The 18,629-nt window shown below is 40.3% G+C and overlaps 3 protein-coding genes across 8 annotated transcripts in view; 2 read left to right on the top strand and 1 right to left on the bottom strand.

The window, feature by feature from the left end:
- The window catches only part of LOC116614957, a 38,720-nt gene extending 37,188 nt beyond the window's left edge, over positions 1–1,532 (top strand). For all 4 annotated transcript variants that reach the window (XM_048721310.1, XM_048721311.1, XM_048721309.1 and 1 more), the window contains 3 exons: positions 75–347; positions 642–722; positions 898–1,532. In XM_048721310.1, coding sequence (XP_048577267.1) covers positions 75–347; positions 642–722; positions 898–947 — 404 coding nt within the window. In that variant the 3' untranslated portion in view covers positions 948–1,532. The remainder of the gene's footprint in view (positions 1–74; positions 348–641; positions 723–897) is intronic.
- A 2,992-nt stretch (positions 1,533–4,524) lies between these two features.
- LOC5507832 (pirin-like protein) lies at positions 4,525–10,289 on the top strand. 2 transcript variants are annotated; one of them, XM_048721314.1, is made up of 4 exons: positions 4,525–4,869; positions 7,370–7,609; positions 8,464–8,675; positions 9,665–10,289. In XM_048721314.1, the coding sequence occupies exons 1-4, from the start codon at positions 4,650–4,652 to the stop codon at positions 9,947–9,949; spliced, it is 957 nt and encodes a 318-aa protein (XP_048577271.1). In that variant the 5' UTR covers positions 4,525–4,649; the 3' UTR covers positions 9,950–10,289. The 2 variants fall into 2 exon arrangements, with proteins under 2 accessions (XP_048577271.1, XP_001628450.1); XM_001628400.3 differs by having other exon boundaries at positions 4,528–4,869; positions 9,680–10,289.
- LOC116614959 lies at positions 7,333–16,415 on the bottom strand. Of its 2 annotated transcripts, XR_004294802.2 has the most exons (4): positions 16,363–16,415; positions 16,247–16,274; positions 10,319–10,357; positions 7,333–7,700 (listed from the first exon to the last, which is right to left on the bottom strand). XR_004294802.2 is itself a non-coding variant. In XM_048721315.1 (2 exons), the coding sequence occupies exon 1, from the start codon at positions 12,783–12,785 to the stop codon at positions 11,844–11,846; it is 942 nt and encodes a 313-aa protein (XP_048577272.1). In that variant the 5' UTR covers positions 12,786–14,329; the 3' UTR covers positions 7,333–7,700; positions 10,319–11,843. The 2 variants fall into 2 exon arrangements, 1 of the variants encoding a protein (XP_048577272.1); XM_048721315.1 differs by lacking the exons at positions 16,247–16,274; positions 16,363–16,415 and having other exon boundaries at positions 10,319–14,329.
- Between the last annotated feature and the right edge of the window lie 2,214 nt (positions 16,416–18,629).

The following is an 18,629-nucleotide window of genomic DNA, read 5'->3' as shown; positions in this document are numbered from 1 at the left end:
CCCTCAATGACTTACATTTTCCCCTCTTTTCTATTTGGGGATTTGAACAAAGTGATAATGTTTATATTCCACAGTAAGTACGACTGTGCAAAAAAACCTTGTTACTCAAGCGATAATCACCTCTATAGCAGAGCAAATAAGCACTGACTGGAAAGATGTTGGAAGAAGGTTAAAATTGGAGGAAAGTATACTTGACAATATAGAGGACGAGAACCGTAAGACAAATGAGAAATCTACCAAAATGCTTAATAAATGGAAACAGCTAAATGCAGCGTCTGCTACTATTCAAGTATTGATGGATGCATTGAAGCAAGCAGGAAGGAGAGATATAGCAGAGACATTGGAAGGTACTGTAATGATTTTGGATATTTTATTTCTAGAGAGTGCATTATCAATATAAATGAACCATTCAGACAAATGTTGGAGTTCAGCATTTTTATTATTCATCTGGTTCAAATAAGCATCCCATAAAACTGTATAGCTCTCTGCCTCTACTGCCTGCTCAAACCCGCCCTCAATTGCTAGCCTGTCTGATGGACAGTTTTTTTGAAAAAAACCCTTAAAAAGCAATAGGCGGCAGACCAAGGCTACCTTACCTGGGTCAGTGTCAGTGTGTAAACCATAATATCTTTTCAATTTAGAAATGACTCAAGTGCATGCCTCAGAGCAAGATGAAGATGTCCGTACAGCCACCACAGCATTAGAGAAATTGGAGCTATCAGGTTAGTAGTGAGATGTTTATACCCGAAACCCCATCTGCGTAACCCATGCAATACCAGTCCCCCCCTTCCCTCCACTGCCCCTGAATATGGTTCTGGGAATTTCGTGCTTAATAGGGACAGGCTATTTTTTTTATTGTATCAGTTATTCACGTCCATTTGAATCTCTTCTTTTCAGCAGATGGTTTCAGTGACAGGGGAAAGCCTTTAACCACTCCTGAAAAGTGAATATTTCTCTTTGATACAATTCAAGTACAAGTGCTGGCTATTTTCCACCGACCTCTGGATACTTTTTTTTAAAGTCGACTTAACTTTTATTTGAACTAAAAAGATAAAATAACTTCCACCTAAGTAGGGACTTAGCAATCTCCACTTGAAGGCCCTGCAATACAACAGGGCAGTAGTAAGGGTTGGCACTGGGAGCATCTGCCCCCCCAGGGGCGGATCCAGAAGTTCCAGAAAGAGGGGCTGAAGCAAGCCCTGATTCATTGCTTTTCTGTGAATTTCCTTACATTTCTTGTTCTTTTTGAAATACCTGTAAAAAGGAGTTCAATGTCCGCTCGGCCCACCCCTAGATCCGCCTCAGCCTTGAATAGTTTGAAATGCCTTATAATTTTAGTCTACTTAGCAGCATTGTAGTGAAGTGTATTGTGTTTATTAATGTATTTTAGTATCTAAGCACTACATAATATATTCTTAGGCAGGTAGTACTGATTTTTATTCAATTCTAGTTTTTCTGAAAGAACATATAATATGCTGTAAATTTCAATAATTCTTTAGGTCCAGAGTATTAAATTAAAAATAATATTTATATGCTCCTGACAATGTTGTGAAGGGCGAAGATATCGTCATTGGTGCTAGAGGGGTAGGGAGAGATAGAACCCTATTTTTTGGTGTGTGTGTAATTTGCATCCACCAACACATTAAAACAACACACTGCAATCTTAACAAAATTTGAGGAACTTTAAAAAGTTTTGGGCATTTGAGAGCACTCCAAATTTCAAATTTTCTTCAGGGTTCAATATTCATATCCCCACCCTCCACCCCACAGGACATCGCACTAATCGAGTCGTGCTCAATAGATTGCGAGAAGTAAAAGTTAAATGGGTGTGGATTTGTGATGTACAAAATAAAATGAACATGGTGTTTGAGTCAGCACATCAAAACAGCTTGACGTTTTGAATCAGTGATCGTGCTTTTGCCGTGTAGCAAGACTGGTACGGCATCCTTGGGGTGGGGACTTTCGATAAGATAAAGCGGGCAAAAATTGGGCGTGGTCAACAGAAACTCTAAGCGATAGCAAATTGGGTGTGGTCGATTTTTAACCCTAAGAGATGACAAAATAGAAAAAAGGTTTAAACAACACCTTTGAATAGCAGATGATCGTATTTTATACCATAAGAGATAGCAAAATCCTTTAATGTCCCCTAATGTGGTCTCCCGCGCAGCCGTTCTTTGTGTCGGTCAACTACCTAATGGCAGTTGAGGTCAAAATTTATACCCTAAAAGATGTGACGATCACCCTCGTCTACTTTTCTGGAGAGTCCCCAGTCAATCTTGCTATTGAACACCATATTAGGAAGCCCTCTTCAATATTTTTTGGTTTCCTTTTTTGTCGCCGTAGAACTGGGTCTCTTAAATTTTTCACGTACTTGCTACAGGAATTCGTGTTTACAACGATTCTACCGCTTGGGATTCCTATGCGCTCTGTTGGAGGTTCCCCAAACCACAGGTACCCAAAGCTCACTGTGTGAATGAATAAACTAGAAATTTCTAATAGGGGGGGGGGGGGGGGGGGGTGAATAGGGGTATGTAAATCCGCCGATCCGCAACATTTTCAGGGCAAATACGTGGTTCCGCAGATATTTTTAGATCCGCATGGTTTGACAGATAAACAATAGCATTGATTAAAATTCATTTAAAATCCGAAGTTCGACCGTCAAAGCAGTGAAAATCCGAAATCCGTGCCCAAATTTTCAACAGATCCGTTATCCGCCGTATTTCCAAAATCCGCCAATCCGCTGAAATAATCATCTAAATCCATAATCCGTGAACATTTCGGGGCCGAATCCGCCGATCCGCGAACCTATTTCCCCCCCCCCCCCCCCCCCCCCCTTAATAGAAAATGAATGCTCGGAGGACGGGACGAACATGTTTCAGTACAGAGGTTCTCGAAAAAGACCGCTGATCAGCATGAAATCAAAATACAAATTAGCCGACTGGGAAGCCTGTGGTGTGGACTCGAAAACTTGCATCCACTATATAAAACTCGCGCATGCGCTAAATACGCCGTTGATCGATATGAAATCAAAATAAAAATCAGCCGACTGCTAAACCTGTGGTGTGGACACGAAAGATCGCATCCACTTTATAAAAATCTCGCATGCGCTAAAAAAACCGGCTAATCAGCAGGAAATAAAAATACAAATCAGCCGACTGGTAAACCTGTGGTGTGGACACCAAAAATCAGCTTCGTTCCCATATGCGATACCAAGATTAGACTTGCTCTCCGGTCGCCGGGCTCCCTCCAAGCAATTATAGTGGTTCACGTTGGGATGGAAATGTCATTATTTAATGGGGGGCGGGGGTTTCTGGTTAAAAAATTTCGACTCCCCCAAAATAAAGCACAAAAATTAAGGCCCTCCCCCAGAACAAAAAAAAAAGCGTAGAAATTTTACTCAGTTGTGAGATGCTCTACGTACGGCACGTTCTTCCAGGAGCACCAGAAATTATATAACCGTAACCGAGTGTAAGAGTGGGGGACACTGGCTTAGGCATGCCCAAAAAAGTTTGTAGGGGGAGGGACTTAGACATTACGAAATTCGCAAATTCGGTTATGGAAGTAAATAAAACCTAAACTGTAAGATAAAAAAAGTAGAAGCCACATTTTAGAGGATAATGGCTTTTAAAGCCCGCGAAGACGCAAGCCACGAAAGTGCAAGCAGAAGACGCCTCACATTCATTTATCTATTTTACAGGTTGTCTGGGGTTTTCCCCAGAAAAAAAAAATTGAAATTCAAGATGTTTAGGAGGCTCGAAAATTGAGCAGAATACAAAAAAAATAAAGCCCTCCCTTAAACCCTGTATCAAACTCTCCCCCCAAACATAGCCCTCCCCCCCCCGTTAAATGATGACCTTTCCCTTAGATAATGTGTCATGGTTTACAGAGTACAAGGGGAAACAGAACGACGTAACCCTCGAAATTCCGGCCCAAATGGCTTGAAACTTCACCCAGACCATATTTAAGACGGTCAGAATATTTTTGAGAGTTTTACGATTTTATTCGTAGTTAAGTAAACGGTTTATTTCAATCCCACATTTTCACTGTAAACCATGTACCCTGAGTATCAAAGGCTCCGAGCTTCGCGGAGACTGTCGGAGCCTTTGGTACCAGGGGATAAACCATGACACACACACAAGAGGGTCCTGAAGGGGTAAAGCGGGACCCGGGATACGCCTTATTACCGGGAACGGGAATCAACATGCTACAACGGGAAGGGGATTTTTCAAATATCTTCTTGTTTACGCTGAAAACATTGTTAATCTATATAATTTTGCTGCTCAGCGGACGTCACTTTCTAAACTCCTAACCCTTTTAAATTCAGGCCCTCTTTTCAGCCCCCCCCCCCCCCCCCTCCCTTCCCTGTATGATATACAGTACGGCCAGCGGGATTTTGCAAAAATAACGGGCGGGAAACGGGATCTGGACCCCCCTTCAGAACCCTGTAACAACGTAACTATAATTTATTCATACACACACAGTGAGCTTGGGGTACCTGTGCTCATACGACCGCTAGGCACGCTGGTCCACCGGGATAAAATTATGTGAAATAATATCGATCAAAACAACCTTCACACCTACTCAGAAAGCTGCACAGCAACCGAAGTGTTAGCGCTCTTTTTAGAGTGGTTTTGATAGCCTCGGGTATAATGGCGCAGATGAGGAGTATCGATAGAGTTCACACGGCCCGGCAAATGCGGGAAGGAGGAGGGTTTTTGGTTCGCCGTCCATTAGGAGATCAAAATATTCGATGCGACCCCTTCCTTCTACTAGATCATCTGGGTCCGGTGGTGTATGGCCCGGGGGAAGCGATTGGAGCGCCCGATCATCCCCATCGAGGGTTTGAGACGGTAACCTACATGATAGACGGTGAGTCATATCCAAAAGATTATTTTCTCGACATAGTGTTCATAAGCTTGTTTTGGTAGGTTAGGAAATTTTAATATAACAAGGTATTCTTAATCATCAATATTGTCCAATATTGTCCCAGAGCTAAGCGTAGCTAAGATTTAATTTTTTTAAACCTGTTAGGGATAAGCGTTTGGCTATATTTTGACAATATTATCCAATATTGTCCCAGAGCTAAGCGTAGGAAAGCGTTTGGCTAAACTATAGATTTCAGGGCCACAATCAAACTCGTTTGCATTTACATTGTATTTATTGCGCTGTTCTATAGAAATCAAGGTGCAAATTGGCCCTTTATTATATAGTGGCTCTGCTTGAGTTCTACATTAATTAACTAGGAATAAATTATTTTCTGCTTTTTCATTTTTCTGCACTTTAGGCTTAACTGTCAAATCTAGTAGACAGTAGAACTAATTGATTCCACTTTGCACATAAAGATTTCTATTTGCTGATTAGGAAATAATGAGGTTATTGCATTTTATTATTTATCGGTGTGGTGGTGGGGGGGGCTGCTAAGTTGAATTTTTTTCTGGTTCAAAAATTGAGACCTCCCCCCCCCCCCCCAACCTAAAGCACAAAATGGTGACCCTCCCCCCAAAAGGCGACCAGAAATTAGGGCCCTTCTCCAGAACAAAAAAGGCAGAACTAAAATTATTGTGTGTGTGTGTGGGGGGGGGACTGACTTAGACATTCCCACAAAGGGGCGACGGAGCTGGCCTTAAACACCACCAAGCCAGGAGAAAAGTTTATTGCGAGCCCATTTTTCAGGGGTGTAAATAATATTGTATAGGGGGGGTCTGGGGGCATACTTCCCCGTGAAAATTTTGCCATTTTTAAAAATAATAATATATAATAATTATAGTTAAAACCTAAATAGAAAAATGCATCATTAGCTCATTTTCAACTGAAATTTAATTGAAATATAAACCAGCAATCTGAAAAGTTAGTATGGGGGGACTGTTGTGATACTGGTCTTCCTGTGTGCATCCCGGACCTTACAAGGATCCGCCTCTAAATCTACTGAGTCTAAGGTTCACTTCTCGATTAAACAGTATCTCAGCTCAGTAGTGGCATCAGAAATATTGGGAATATACTTAGAGAACCTTGTCAAGATAGGAAATCTCTGTCTGCTGGAATGAACACTTATCAAAGTTCAGTCTCATGTTTGCCTCCTTTTGACACGGGAGCACTTAATCTAGTCTGGCGTTGTGTTTCCACACTATGATATCATCTATGAAATTACGCACCTCCTCTAGTCCCTCAAGCACTTGGTTAACTTCTTGGTGGAAAACTTCTGGACTTGATGTCAGCCCCATAGGGAGTCACTTAAAATAGAATCTGCCGTAAGGTGTACTAAAAGTGGTTAGCTTGGCTGATTCCGCTTCAAGCTTGAGCTGAAAGAACCCATATTAGCTGCGATTAGCTGCGATTAGCTGCGATTAGCTGCGTCAAGCGTACTGAAGAACCTGGTCCCTGCCATTTCAAATTCTATTTTCTCCTGGGTGGGTAATTGAAAATGTTCCCTTTCGATCGCCATATTAAGATCTCTTGGGTCTATGCAAATGCGAAGAGCCCTAGACTTCTTTCTCTCCCAATACATTTGATTGCCTCAGTCAGTGAGCTCACAAATAGGGGAAATCACCTCTTTCTCTTCCAGGCGCTCAAGTTCTTTCTTTAATCCCCCCCCCCCTTAAATGAGCGGGGACCATCCTTACTGGCTTTATACTGGGCACATATTTTCGGTAACAGGTGGTTTTGCTCAATTCAGAATCACTTGCCCTTTCTCAACAAATATAGAACAAATATAAGTGTTAGTGTTATAAATAACACTAGGTCGACAATTTACTGGGTTGTTTGAAAAAAAATGAAAACTGTCTGGCATTTCGTACATTGAGGACCTTTCCCGACTGTCTGGTATATAGTACATTGAGGACCTTTCCCGACTGTCTGGCATTTCGTACATTGAGGACCTTTCCCGACTGTCTGGTATATAGCCACTGCAAAGAAGAAAACATGTAGGAGAGCCAGGGGCAAGGCTGAAATTATGAACATTTACCTGAGATAGGGAAAAACAAGTTAGAATTGTCTAAGCAGAGCCATAGCAGGCCACATAAGATTTGGGGACACAATACAGAAACATTAAAAAAATGTTGGGGGGGGGGGGGGGGGGGCACAGCCATGCCCCTACTGATAATTTCCTTTTTCTGAAAATATTGGGGGGGGGGGCAAATGACCACAGTGCCCCACCCCCTGCTACCACCCTGCCTAGTTATTAACAGGAGGAGTGGCCACCAGAGCAAGCCTTTCAGGACTAAAAACTAATTATATAATTTTTTCATATAATTAAATTGCTGATTTTTTTAACCCTTTGGAATGTGGAGGGGGGAGGGGGCGGATACTGTAAAACTAACAAAGAGGACTGTGAAATGGTGGTGCCAACTGTTCTTTTTTCTTTTTATTCCAGGCCAAAACATGCATCAAGACAGTCATGGGAATTACGGCGTGCTGAAGGAAGGGTGGGTGCAGTGGATGACAGCTGGGTCAGGCGTGATCCATAGTGAAATGCCTACTGACGAGTTTACTAAGAAAGGTGGGAAATATGAGGGATTCCAACTTTGGGTGAACCTCCCAGCCAAGGACAAGATGACAGCGCCGAGATACCAAGACACTCCACCTGAAAAGATACCTGTCGCTACCTCACAAGGTGACAACTTAAATATTCTATGTGCATCTGTGTTCTAGTGCATGATATCATCAATTATCAATGGCTGTTGTTTTTTTAGCATCTGGGAAACCTGTGAAGTTGAAAAAGAAATGTTAGTATCTGGGCTAATTTTTCAAAATGACAGCCTGCAACATCATAGTAAACAGGAATTTCTGCAAGTTTATTTAAAAATTCTTGACATTCACAATTCTAGGGCCATAGAAAAGAAAAAAAAATGATCGAACAGGACTCCTAAATGTTAATGTCCTAATTAGGAATTGGTGTTGCTATGAACTAATTAGTTATAGGCATTGCTATAAAACAAGAAGCCAAAAAGATTAAGTCCAAAATACAAAACATTTTTTTCAACTTAGAAGTTGAAAAGAATCAAAGTCAAATTTCAAAATTTGTGGAGCTCTGCACTTAACATGGTGTAGCAGGAAAAGTCTGACCAGAAATTCGAATAGATGGATAATGATAAATATAGATAAAATGTATCTATGCATACACCTTTATATTTCAAATAACATTGCACCTGAGAGTCAATGTATTGTAGCCTGCAGTTGGTTCATGGGTAGTGTATAAAATAAAATGGCTGAATCCTGATCTCTGAAAGCCTTGTTGATGTTTACTGGCACATAAACAAGAATGCTAAAGCTTTCTAAACCTGTCTTGTTTTTACATTTATTTCAATATTTATTTGACACACATGAAGCACTGCGGGCTGCAACACATGTCTTTCCGCATGCAAACATATTTGAAATAGGTATATATACATATCATAAAAGGAGCAGCAATTGTTAAAAACTGTATATACTTTATGTTATCAATGATATGTATTTGATTTTTTTCAGATGGTAAAACCAAAGTAAAAGTGATAGCTGGAGAGAGTCTTGGTACAAGGGCTGCCATAGAAACCAAGACACCAATCATGTTCCTGGACATGCATGTTTCAGCGGGTGGTTCTTTTGTCCAGGAAATACCAGAGAATTACAATGGGTTTGCTTATGTTTGGAGAGGAGCTGGGTCATTTGGGGATGATAATATATCAGTGGAGATGGGACAGGTATTCTTATGTGTATAAATGTTTTGTGGCCTCATGATATACCAGGATTTGCTAAAGGGAGGTGTAGTCATATAAAAGATATATATCAGATTCCTGGGGGGGGGGGACTCTCCAGAAATGTAGACGGGGATGATCGTCCGAACTTTGAGGGAATAAGATTTCGACTAACTGCTATCCCTTCGAGGATGTTGAAATATTTTTCTGATTTTGCTATCTCTTAGGTTATAAAATTCGACCAACTGCTTTTCCTAAGGGGGTGTTTAACGTTTTTTCCCGATTCTGTTATCTCTTAGGGTATTAAATTCGACCAACTGCTATTCCTAGGGGGATGTCTAACGGGTTTTTTTCCGATTCCTTTTGCCACACCCAATTCGCTATCTTTTGGGGGTAAGAATTTCTGTTGACCACACACAAAATGCTATCCTTTAGGGTTAAAATAAATTTTGCCGACGATCACCCCGTCTGTTTTTATCGGAAAAAAGACAACAAGCAAGAGGGGAATGAGCAACCTTACTTCGAAGGATGAGCCCACGGGACCAGCTATGGACCCCCCACTACTCATATTACAGTTGTACTGAATTTCTTTATGTGGAGCTCACGACTGACATTTTTTTGGATAAGAAGGCGATTGTTTTCTCGCTAATGTTAATGAATATGTTGGTGAAACCTCTCTGTTTGTCTCGCGTATCAAAAAAGATAGCGAAGCGAGGTGTATCAGAAAACGAACAAGAGTTTGAGTAGAAATCGAAAAAGAATAAAAAAAAAAAAAATTTTCTACTTACGTACTACACTCAATATTGGCAAAAAGGTGAGCCCAAAACAAAATTGATTCAAACTTGACTCCCCCCGTCATTTTTACCGACGTCGAAAATTGCCAAAGCAATTCATTATGGGTAGGACGAGTAAGCTTGGATAGAATAATGCCATCTAGATATATTTCGATGTTAACAGTTAATTACCGTTAATGACAGTTAAATCATTCAAGACAGTGGTTGCTTTTGCAGGTCGCGTTCTTTGGAAATGAGGGCAGTACAGTTCAGATCAAAGCCCGCACAAATCAAGACATCCACGTGCTTTTAATTGCTGGCGAACCGCTGAACGAGCCTGTGGTACAACATGGCCCCTTCGTGATGAATACGAGGGAGGAGATCGAGCAAGCAATAAACGACTTTCGCACTGGGAAACTGGGTTCTATAGAAGGTTCTGAGGAGCGTTATGCGAAAACAAAGGCAGCCGTGAAGAAGCAGAAGCAGGCTGGGAACTGGGAACTTTGATTTTTAGGATTTTACTAAAAGGGTATAACAAGGGAAGTTATGGGGGGGGTAGGGGTGTCAAGGGTGGGTGAAGGACTGAATGTACATATCCATTCTACCCAGGACCAAAAATCGCTTTTGGGTTTTGGGGACTATCCTCATTGCGATTACTCTTAATAATATCCCAATTCTAGTCTCCACCAAGATGGTGTCTCAAAATTTCGCGGTTTTGTCAAATCCCCGGCTTTATATTTCGTAGGTCAGTTTCTGCAATCTTTCACTAGGGTTAGTTAAACCTTTTTTTTTTAATTGTTGTATACATATCAGAAAATTGCTGGAATTAAAAAAAATATAATATTAACAATTGTTTAGGTCATTTTATTACCTTACCTTGTGTGCGTAGTTTTCTCGACTGTTTGTCTTGTTGGGCTGTTCGTAGAAGCAGACTTTGTGTTATATAAGCTGGCCACGGAGCGTACTTATAATTCCGCCGCAACTACGAGTAGCGCTAAAACCGCAATACTCAATTCGCTAGACCCGTAATTCGGCCGCAACTACGAGTAGCGCCAAAACAGCAATATTCAATTCAACAACAAGGAACGCAAAAAACCGTCTGGAATCCTTGCCGGAATCCTGGACGAAATATATGAAGTACAGGCTAAAAAAAACACATAACAAAAACAGAATGCTAGTTAAAAGCTCTATAGCAGTTTCTTGTGGGGTCTAATTCAAAGCAACCCAGCGGCTTGGGCAGGGAATTAAAAATGTAAATATGTTTCATTTCTTTAGTGCAGGTATCTATGCGATATTATCTGGTTTACGTGCATTTGATTGCCTGTGTAGAGAATAAACCCACTGCAAGCTATGATTACACTGCAAACCAAACGAAAACCCTGGAAATTCCCAATATACCGTTGGCAGATTCCCGGAAAACCCTTGGCAAATCCCTGGAAAACCCTTGGCAAATTTTTGGAAAACCCTTGGCAAATTCTTGGAAACCCCTTGGCAATCCGTAGAATAACCTGGCCCTTGAATACCCTTAGCAAGTCCATGGAATAACCTTGGCGGGACCAAAAAATTCCCTGGAAAGATTTTAGCCAATCCCTGGAATACTCATGGTCTAGAATACCAAATCCCTGGAACAACCTTGGGACCCCCTGTGAACCAAAAGCAAACAAAGTTCGCCGTCCCTGATCCTTAGCACTGGGTCCTTAGCACTCTCAAAATAGGCATGGTTGATTTCACGGTGCTTCGTCTAAATTTTCTTCTTATCACTTAAGTATATTATGAATTAACTGATTAAACAAAAAGCCTAATGCAGTCCCTTCTCTTTTTCCTATAGCAGTATTTTTCCCATGCAGTATTGTTGTAAATCTGTAGAACCCTAATTAGCTTCATTTTGAGGCGCGAAGAAAACAGGTAACGGCCAGCGTTAGTTCAACGGATTTGCGCTAAGAGATCACTTGACCTTTCTGGGTGGCAAATTCAAACCAAAATAAACAAAGAAATGACTGCGCCCGTCACACCAGAGAACGACGAAAAAATACAATCTTTCAATGAAACTAAACCCTTTCGAAAAAAAATTCAATTCACATTGAAGTGTGTTTTTTGCGTTGCTGTTATTTTGCCGCCAAAAGCCTGAGCGCACGCTAGTTTGCCCCCCAAACAGTCATGCGATCTCTTAGCGCAAGTCCCCTATTGTTTTGAAAAGTTAGTTTTAAACAAGGCTGGTCATCGTAAAGCGATTATAAAGCTTGAGAAGTATATACGTTTAATACGGTTACCGTTAGTTTTCGATTAGGATCCGACGACTGTATTTTGACCTACAATATGGCTGCCTGAGAATTTGTTGAAAATATTGGCTTTCGATGGCATCGATACTGGATGGCAAAACATTGAATACAACAAGCTACATTTACATAATGTTTGGCAACCGGTCAGAGTTCATAAACTGGTTCACAAAAGTGTATGACTCCACTGGGTCGCCTATGCTATGTGACGATTCTTGGTTTATATAATCAGTGCCAAGTTCGTCGATCAAGTTGTCGAGATCTTCCAGCACACCCCCAGGGGTATCCTGTCGAAAGTCTCCGAGACAAACAGATAACAGACTGACGTTATCAAATCCATTTCCGTAGATGTCTGCTGACCGATGTGATAAAAGGCTCGTGGAGACGCTTCCTCCAGGATCGAGTTCTGTTATGCTGTTAACAATAGGACCGATTTCTGTAATGTTGTTAACAATAGGATCGAGTTCTGTTATGCTGTTAATAATAGAATCGAGTTCTGTTATGTTGTTAACAATAGGATCGAGCTCTGTTATGTTGTTAACAATAGGATGTAATGTCTGTAAACTTGAGATGTTCGGAACTGACGAAGGTTCAGGGCCACATCTTTCTGCAAAACATCGTCCACGTCTCCTAGAAAGAGCTATAGGGTCTATTGGGTCCTGCTTTCCTATAGTTTGTAACATAAAACGGTCTCTTGTTTCTATGTACGGGCTTATGTCGACGCCAATACCCACAGCATACAAATCCGAAAAATCTTGTCCTTTGTAAAAGCTTGAACTCGCTTGATAGTTATTCAGAACGGGGCTTAGTTCCACTTGGTTTTCTGAGCCAGTTAAGTGCGTCTGTAACTGAGCTGTCAGATATTCGATATGTTTCTTTGCAGACGAGAGCAGGTCTATCTTAGTTTGGGACTCACATTTGGGCAACACCCGTCTCAAATCTTGAAACGCGTTATTCATTTTCTGCACTCGCATTCTCTCTTTCTTGTTCGCTTCCAGTCTTTTAGAACTCTCGGTCGGACTTGGTGGCGAAGACGAACTTGTGAGTCTTTTCAAATTTGTCGGCATTTTGATAAAATTAGTCCTATAGCTGTTGTCACTGTTCTGTTAGAGGCCTTTCTGACCACGTCTTGTGCTAGACATGCTTTTATTGAAATTGTGTTTTGACAGAAGTAGCACTTTTCGAACGTCTCGCAGATGACGTCGATCTTCCGTTTTGACTTTCTTTCTTGAAAAAAAGATTTGGACTTCCTTGTCTTTTAATAAACAATCACCAAGAGTGACGTCCAAACTTGTGCAAGCTACTTGTGCAATCTAGGATACAGTCATCCAGGATATTTCATTTCAAACATAACTCCAAAATGCTGTAGAAATACGATGAATCGACCTTAAATCACTTGCCAGTTGTAATGAATAATAACAAGATCGATATAGCACGTCTCGAACGTTTTGAACGTGAGGTTGATCTTCTGTTTACGGCTATAGTAAAAAATGGACTTCCTCAATGGATAAACGTCATTGATTGACCAAGTATTTTCTAAACAATTACCAACAATGACATAAAAAAAAAACTCGTGCAAGATACTTGTGCAATGTAGGATATTTTTTCAGGAAATTTCATTTCAAACATAACTCTAAAATTCTGTAATATGATGCATCGACCTTTGCGAGTTGTAATGTTTAATAACTGAGATCGATTTAGCGTAGTAAAGTCATGTTTTCTTGCCTCCACCCAAAACAGCAAAACTTTCAACAAAACCCTGGGAAAAAACACTTACGCTAAATTATATCCGCTAATCGTTCAGTTGAGGGTGTGGAGAAATGTTTAGTTTACGAGCAGATACAACGTAAATGTAAAAACAATACCAATAACATTAATAAACGGTATCTTCACGTATGTAGCCATTGTTTTTGATACAAAGATAAAATTTTGTATCCAGGAAACGCGCTGTTTTTGATTTAGCTAAAAATTCATTTATTTTAATAATTCAAAATGCCTAAATAGTGATGTTCTTTTATGGATCATAAACCTAAGTCTGCCCTGTAGAAGTTATAATAAAGAAAAAATTGACGGCAGAGTCGACGAACCATTTTTTATAGAAGCATAGAGTATCTGTCCAATTATCAATAAGTTGTGACTTGTTTTGGGCTTGTTACTTTCTCTAGTTTTTAATTACCTTGTTCAGACTGTATGGTATGGCAATGGTATAACAAGAAAGACTACAGACAAACTGTAGAAAAACTAGATGTAGAGCCATTATTTTTTTATACCCATTGCAGGCTCGATTGATTAGAATCGGGTTGACACATGCGTCAAAGTTAGGTAATTGATTGATAAGGTGTTTGAGTTTAGTTTTGTTAGAAAAAATTAAACATTCTTCTAGTAACCCACCCTTTAGTTTCCCCTGGTCACGCCCTTGTATTGACTACAGCCCAATCAAGGCAATCTTGAAGCCTGTCATGGCTGTCAGTGCTTCGCAACCTAAAGCATACAGTCGTTTGACCAAAGGTTGTCTTCAACCAGCTTTGCGACTACGCGACAAGCCCGCATGTAAGCATGGGTAAAGAGCACTGAAGCGCCTAGCTGCATATATTAGCCAACGCATAACTTCAGTCTTACAGTCTTACCGTATATGCGGTGGCTAATATATGCAGCTAGACACTTCAGTGGTTTTTACCCATGCTTACATGCGGGCTTGTCGCGTAGTCGCGAAGCCGGTTGAGGACAACCTTTTGCCAATCGACTGTATAAAAATGGGTGCAGTTAAAGCCAGCAACACAGTGTGAAGAGATTAGCTCGTGGAAGTCCTGTATATAAAAAGCGCGAAAGGGCGCACCCTCCCCCCACCCTAAAAGTCTGAAAGTCGTTGTTATAATACCATGATTTTTTTCAAATCCGTTACACTAGTAATAGGAAGTCGAATGGTATAATATAAAAGCGCGGCTTCTTATTGCTAACATTGTGTTCTCGTTCAATACCAGATCAGTGCGCAGAAGCTAACGGGTCTTGAACAAGGGGAAGGGTTCCGAGCGAGTGTTCGTTCCATATCAATCAATTGCTGTCGTTTTTCTAAATGGTCTAAAAGAGCCTGGGGTGAGCGCGCAGGAGACCTCCCAAATATGGTATTTAATGCGGACTCCCAAATATGGTATGTAATGCCTAATAAGGAAATGGCCGAGCGAGCTAGAAAAACGACAGTTTTTAAAACAAGGTTGACTGATATGACCCTCACAAGACTATAGGCGAATTGTACTAAGAAATCACGTGACTATGGGTGGCAAAAGAAGAGGTATCTGTTGCGTTCCAGAAGCCAAGACAAAGCGCAGCGTCCTCGAGGATGGTATTTGTCTGGTAAAAATCATGCTTGAGTGCTCAACGCTCGACATTGCTTTTCTATTATAGACTGACGTACCGATATTCTTTATAAAAAAAGGTGTGTACTTTGTTACTATATAAAAAGAATCGACTAGTGATTAAAACACGTTAAAATCAATGTATTTTCAGCGTAGTTTGCTGCAAAATGTTTGTCCCTTGTAATTATGTTTACTTTGAGGCTTCGCCATTACAAAATTCGGCGAGAGTCTAATCACGCAAAGCTCACGCAAAACAAACAGCTTTGTAGTAGACGCTCAGAAAGACTTAAAGCAGGAATTTCAAAACAATTTCTTGTTTACATAGTCACTATCGTAGTAAAATCCCTGTTGAAAACACAAAAAGCACACACACACACACAATTTGCTAAATTCGCTGATATCAAAATTATCCCTTTTTAATTTAAATTCATTTTTTCTTTCTCTCGAATTCAAGTCGATCAGACTATGACAACAGCTTCAAGAAATTGGCTTTTATTACAGATATATTCGGTGAACAAATAAGATAATAATATGCGATACAATACACGAACATTTCGTCTGGTTTGCCCGTGCTATAACAGTGTCACAAAAAATAATGGATTTAGGTGACTGGTGTGTAGAATATTTGTTGATGTGGGGCTTTTTTCACCCCGCGAAGGCAATTCATGATGCCAATCACGCCGCCATTTTATTTACTGCTCCCGCTCAATGCCGAGTCACACAAAGAAAGGATGTTTAGTTTACGGTGAAAACAATACCAATAACATTAATAAACGGTATCTTCACGTATGTAGCCATTGATTAGATAACCTTTATCTGTTTTTTTTTTCTTCTTTTTTTTTTGTGAGAGAGCGTCTTGTTATTAAAAACGAACAGTCTTTACAGGAAACCCAATCATCAAAGTGGTTGTGACTTGTTTTGGGATGTTACTAAAACGGGGAACGGGGAGCGGGGAACAGGGATCATAAAAATACTGAAAATAGCACCTCAAATTTGTAACAGTGCTTTTCATCACTATGGGATGAGAATTTGAAGTCATGGCAATGTAGGATTGCAAAAATATCTACGGATTCAAAATATGTTTCCATAAATCTCTTTTCAAGTTTACCATTGCGATTTTAGCTCGCACTAAACTACCCGAGCAAACTGTTATCATATTATCCCTTTCAACATACCTTTCACTTGACTTGATCTCTGTCACATCTAAAATAAGAGAAACGTATTAGATTTGATTCAATGGGCGCATGAATTATCCATAATTCTTAGAAACAGAGTCAGAGATTTCACTTACTATTCATTTTAACGAAAGAAGAGCCAAAGAGACGCACGTGAGGTTGCTACATCGCTGTGCCCTACCGCTGACCACTCGTTCCCAGATCCCTGTTCCCCTCTCCCCGTTCCCCGTTTTAGTAACATCCCTTGTTTTGGGCTGGTTACATCTTAATTTCCTTGGTCAGATAGTTTATACTGTCATGCGGCAAAGAACGCAAGTTAAAAAACGGATACACATTATTTTGCAATGGTATAACAAGAAAGACTACAGACCACTGACGAACTGTAGAAAAACTAGATCTAGAGGCATTATTTTTTGATAGCCATTAACGCAGTCGCGTATCTCATATACCATGGGAAATTACACGGGTCGGTAGTCGCTAATCGATTGATTAGAATCGGGTTAACACATTCGTCAAGAGTTAGGTAATTGATTGATAAGGTGATCGAGTTTAGGTTTGATAGAAACGATTACACCTCCAGGCCCGTAGCCAGGATTATGACCGGGTTGTTTCGTTTTTCCATTTCAGCGGACCAAATTTCCGGTATATCCCTCTCCTCGGCTTATTATATTAGGCAATCAGTACTTCAAATAAATTCAATCTTGTATTTAAAATGTTATTAATAGGGTGCTTTTTAACATATACCGATAATAATAAAGATATTTATTTTAAAAACATTTTTATAGTCATTTTAAAGACATTTTTTACCTTCTAGTAACCCACCCTTTAGTCTCCTCTTGACACGCCCTTTCAATCAAATATCATTAATTAAGTATCAGACTTCAATCGTGGATGATTATTTTTAATCTTACTTGGAAAATAAACAGTTGTAACAATAACAAAGGAGAAGTTGATCGACATTCTTTAAATTAAAAAGTCCCACCCCCTCTTAAATGGGCGGAAGACATCCTCAGGCACCGTAGTAGTGTGAGAATTCCTAAATTCTCAAAACATAAATCCTACAGTTTACACAGTTGTCATCCATATTCGGTGTTACCTTCCTGTTTGGTTGTCAATGACGAAGGACTCTGTGTTCGCACGATCTTCTTATGACAACTGCCGAGAAACCCTGCAGTTTACACAATTGTTATCCTTATTCAGTGTTAAACTTCCTGTTTTGGTCTTAAAAGAACTAGACGTGGAACCTAGTGACCGATCGCACGATTTTCTTCTGACAACTTCCTAGTTGCCGCGTGACGCGACTGATTCACGTGACAATGGGCCGAGACATACATGGGACAGGGATTGAATCTGCAATTTTGTGATAAAATGACTTTTTCTTTGTATTAATAACGATAAGATCGTTAATTACCAGGGGCCGGTTCCTGGAAAGCCGATTAGCTCTAACCCAGGCTTAAACTCACGATTAAATTTTAAGTTCTGTTCCTGAAACGCTGGTTAGCGCTAAATCTGGATTAGTTTTGAGGTAAAATCTAACCCTGCTCGCGAGGTGGGAACTCGCTAACCTACGGTTTAGTTGGCGTAACACAGGCCTCCCAAACTTTGTAAAAGAACTAAAGTTTAATAAAATGAAGTTGCCGACAAAAAAGACGTTACACAAAACAATGTAGAGATCAAATGTCCTAGCATTTCTCTTTTTCATGCGACCTTCGTTGCGATGCTGACTCGAAAATTGTGCTGGGACAGACAGAAAGTTACATGAAATTTATACCTGAAATGTATCTGTCTCGCTAGTGTCACGCACCAACTCGAATCCTGCAAATGGCAATTGCATGGGAGGTAACAAGTTTTATTAATCCGAGGAATACGAGACTATGTCACAAAATCCAGGAAAATTATTTTAGTGGGGAGGGTTACTCGATTTTGTTTCCCTGGAATGTCGCTATGCTTTTTAGCAAACAATTGTTTGTTCGATTTGCTTTAGATATTTTTTTGGCTTGCTCGATATTTTCGGGGGGGGGGGGGGGGGGAGGGGGATTTTCGTTATCGACCCGTAGGATATCAGCAATAGGTGATGCAAAATAATCCCCAAAAATATGTAGCCTGAGCTTCAAGTTCTTCTCTCATTCCTGATAAAGTATATACCTTATACCAGTCATTCACGTCTTATAGGGCTTAATCCCGCAACTGTGACCCGCTGAATGAATTTCAAAACATTGTTTTTACATGACTATTTCAATATTAATTCGACACATGATTTGTTTTGTATGTTGAATGAAAACGACAAACAAAGGCGTGGCTGACAAGGGTTTTCATGTACACATTTGACATTTTGTCAAAGAGAGCAATTACCACAAGCAACCCATTTCATATCCCCCAATAA

This window comes from Nematostella vectensis, chromosome 14 (assembly GCF_932526225.1).
Source record: "Nematostella vectensis chromosome 14, jaNemVect1.1, whole genome shotgun sequence".
In the NCBI taxonomy this organism is placed as follows: Eukaryota; Metazoa; Cnidaria; class Anthozoa; order Actiniaria; family Edwardsiidae; genus Nematostella; species Nematostella vectensis.
This window is presented reverse-complemented; position numbering and strand designations above follow the sequence as displayed.

What these genes read in the sequence shown, in the direction of transcription:
- LOC5507832 (XM_048721314.1), top strand. Translation starts at nt 4,650, where the DNA reads ATGGCGCAGATGAGGAGTATCGATAGAGTTCACACGGCCCGGCAAATG. An exon ending in GGTAACCTACATGATAGACG is followed by an intron (nt 4,870 to 7,369) that starts GTGAGTCATATC and finishes TTTTTATTCCAG; the next exon opens with GCCAAAACATGCATCAAGAC. An exon ending in ACCTGTCGCTACCTCACAAG is followed by an intron (nt 7,610 to 8,463) that starts GTGACAACTTAA and finishes GATTTTTTTCAG; the next exon opens with ATGGTAAAACCAAAGTAAAA.
- LOC116614959 (XM_048721315.1), bottom strand. Translation starts at nt 12,785, where the DNA reads ATGCCGACAAATTTGAAAAGACTCACAAGTTCGTCTTCGCCACCAAGT.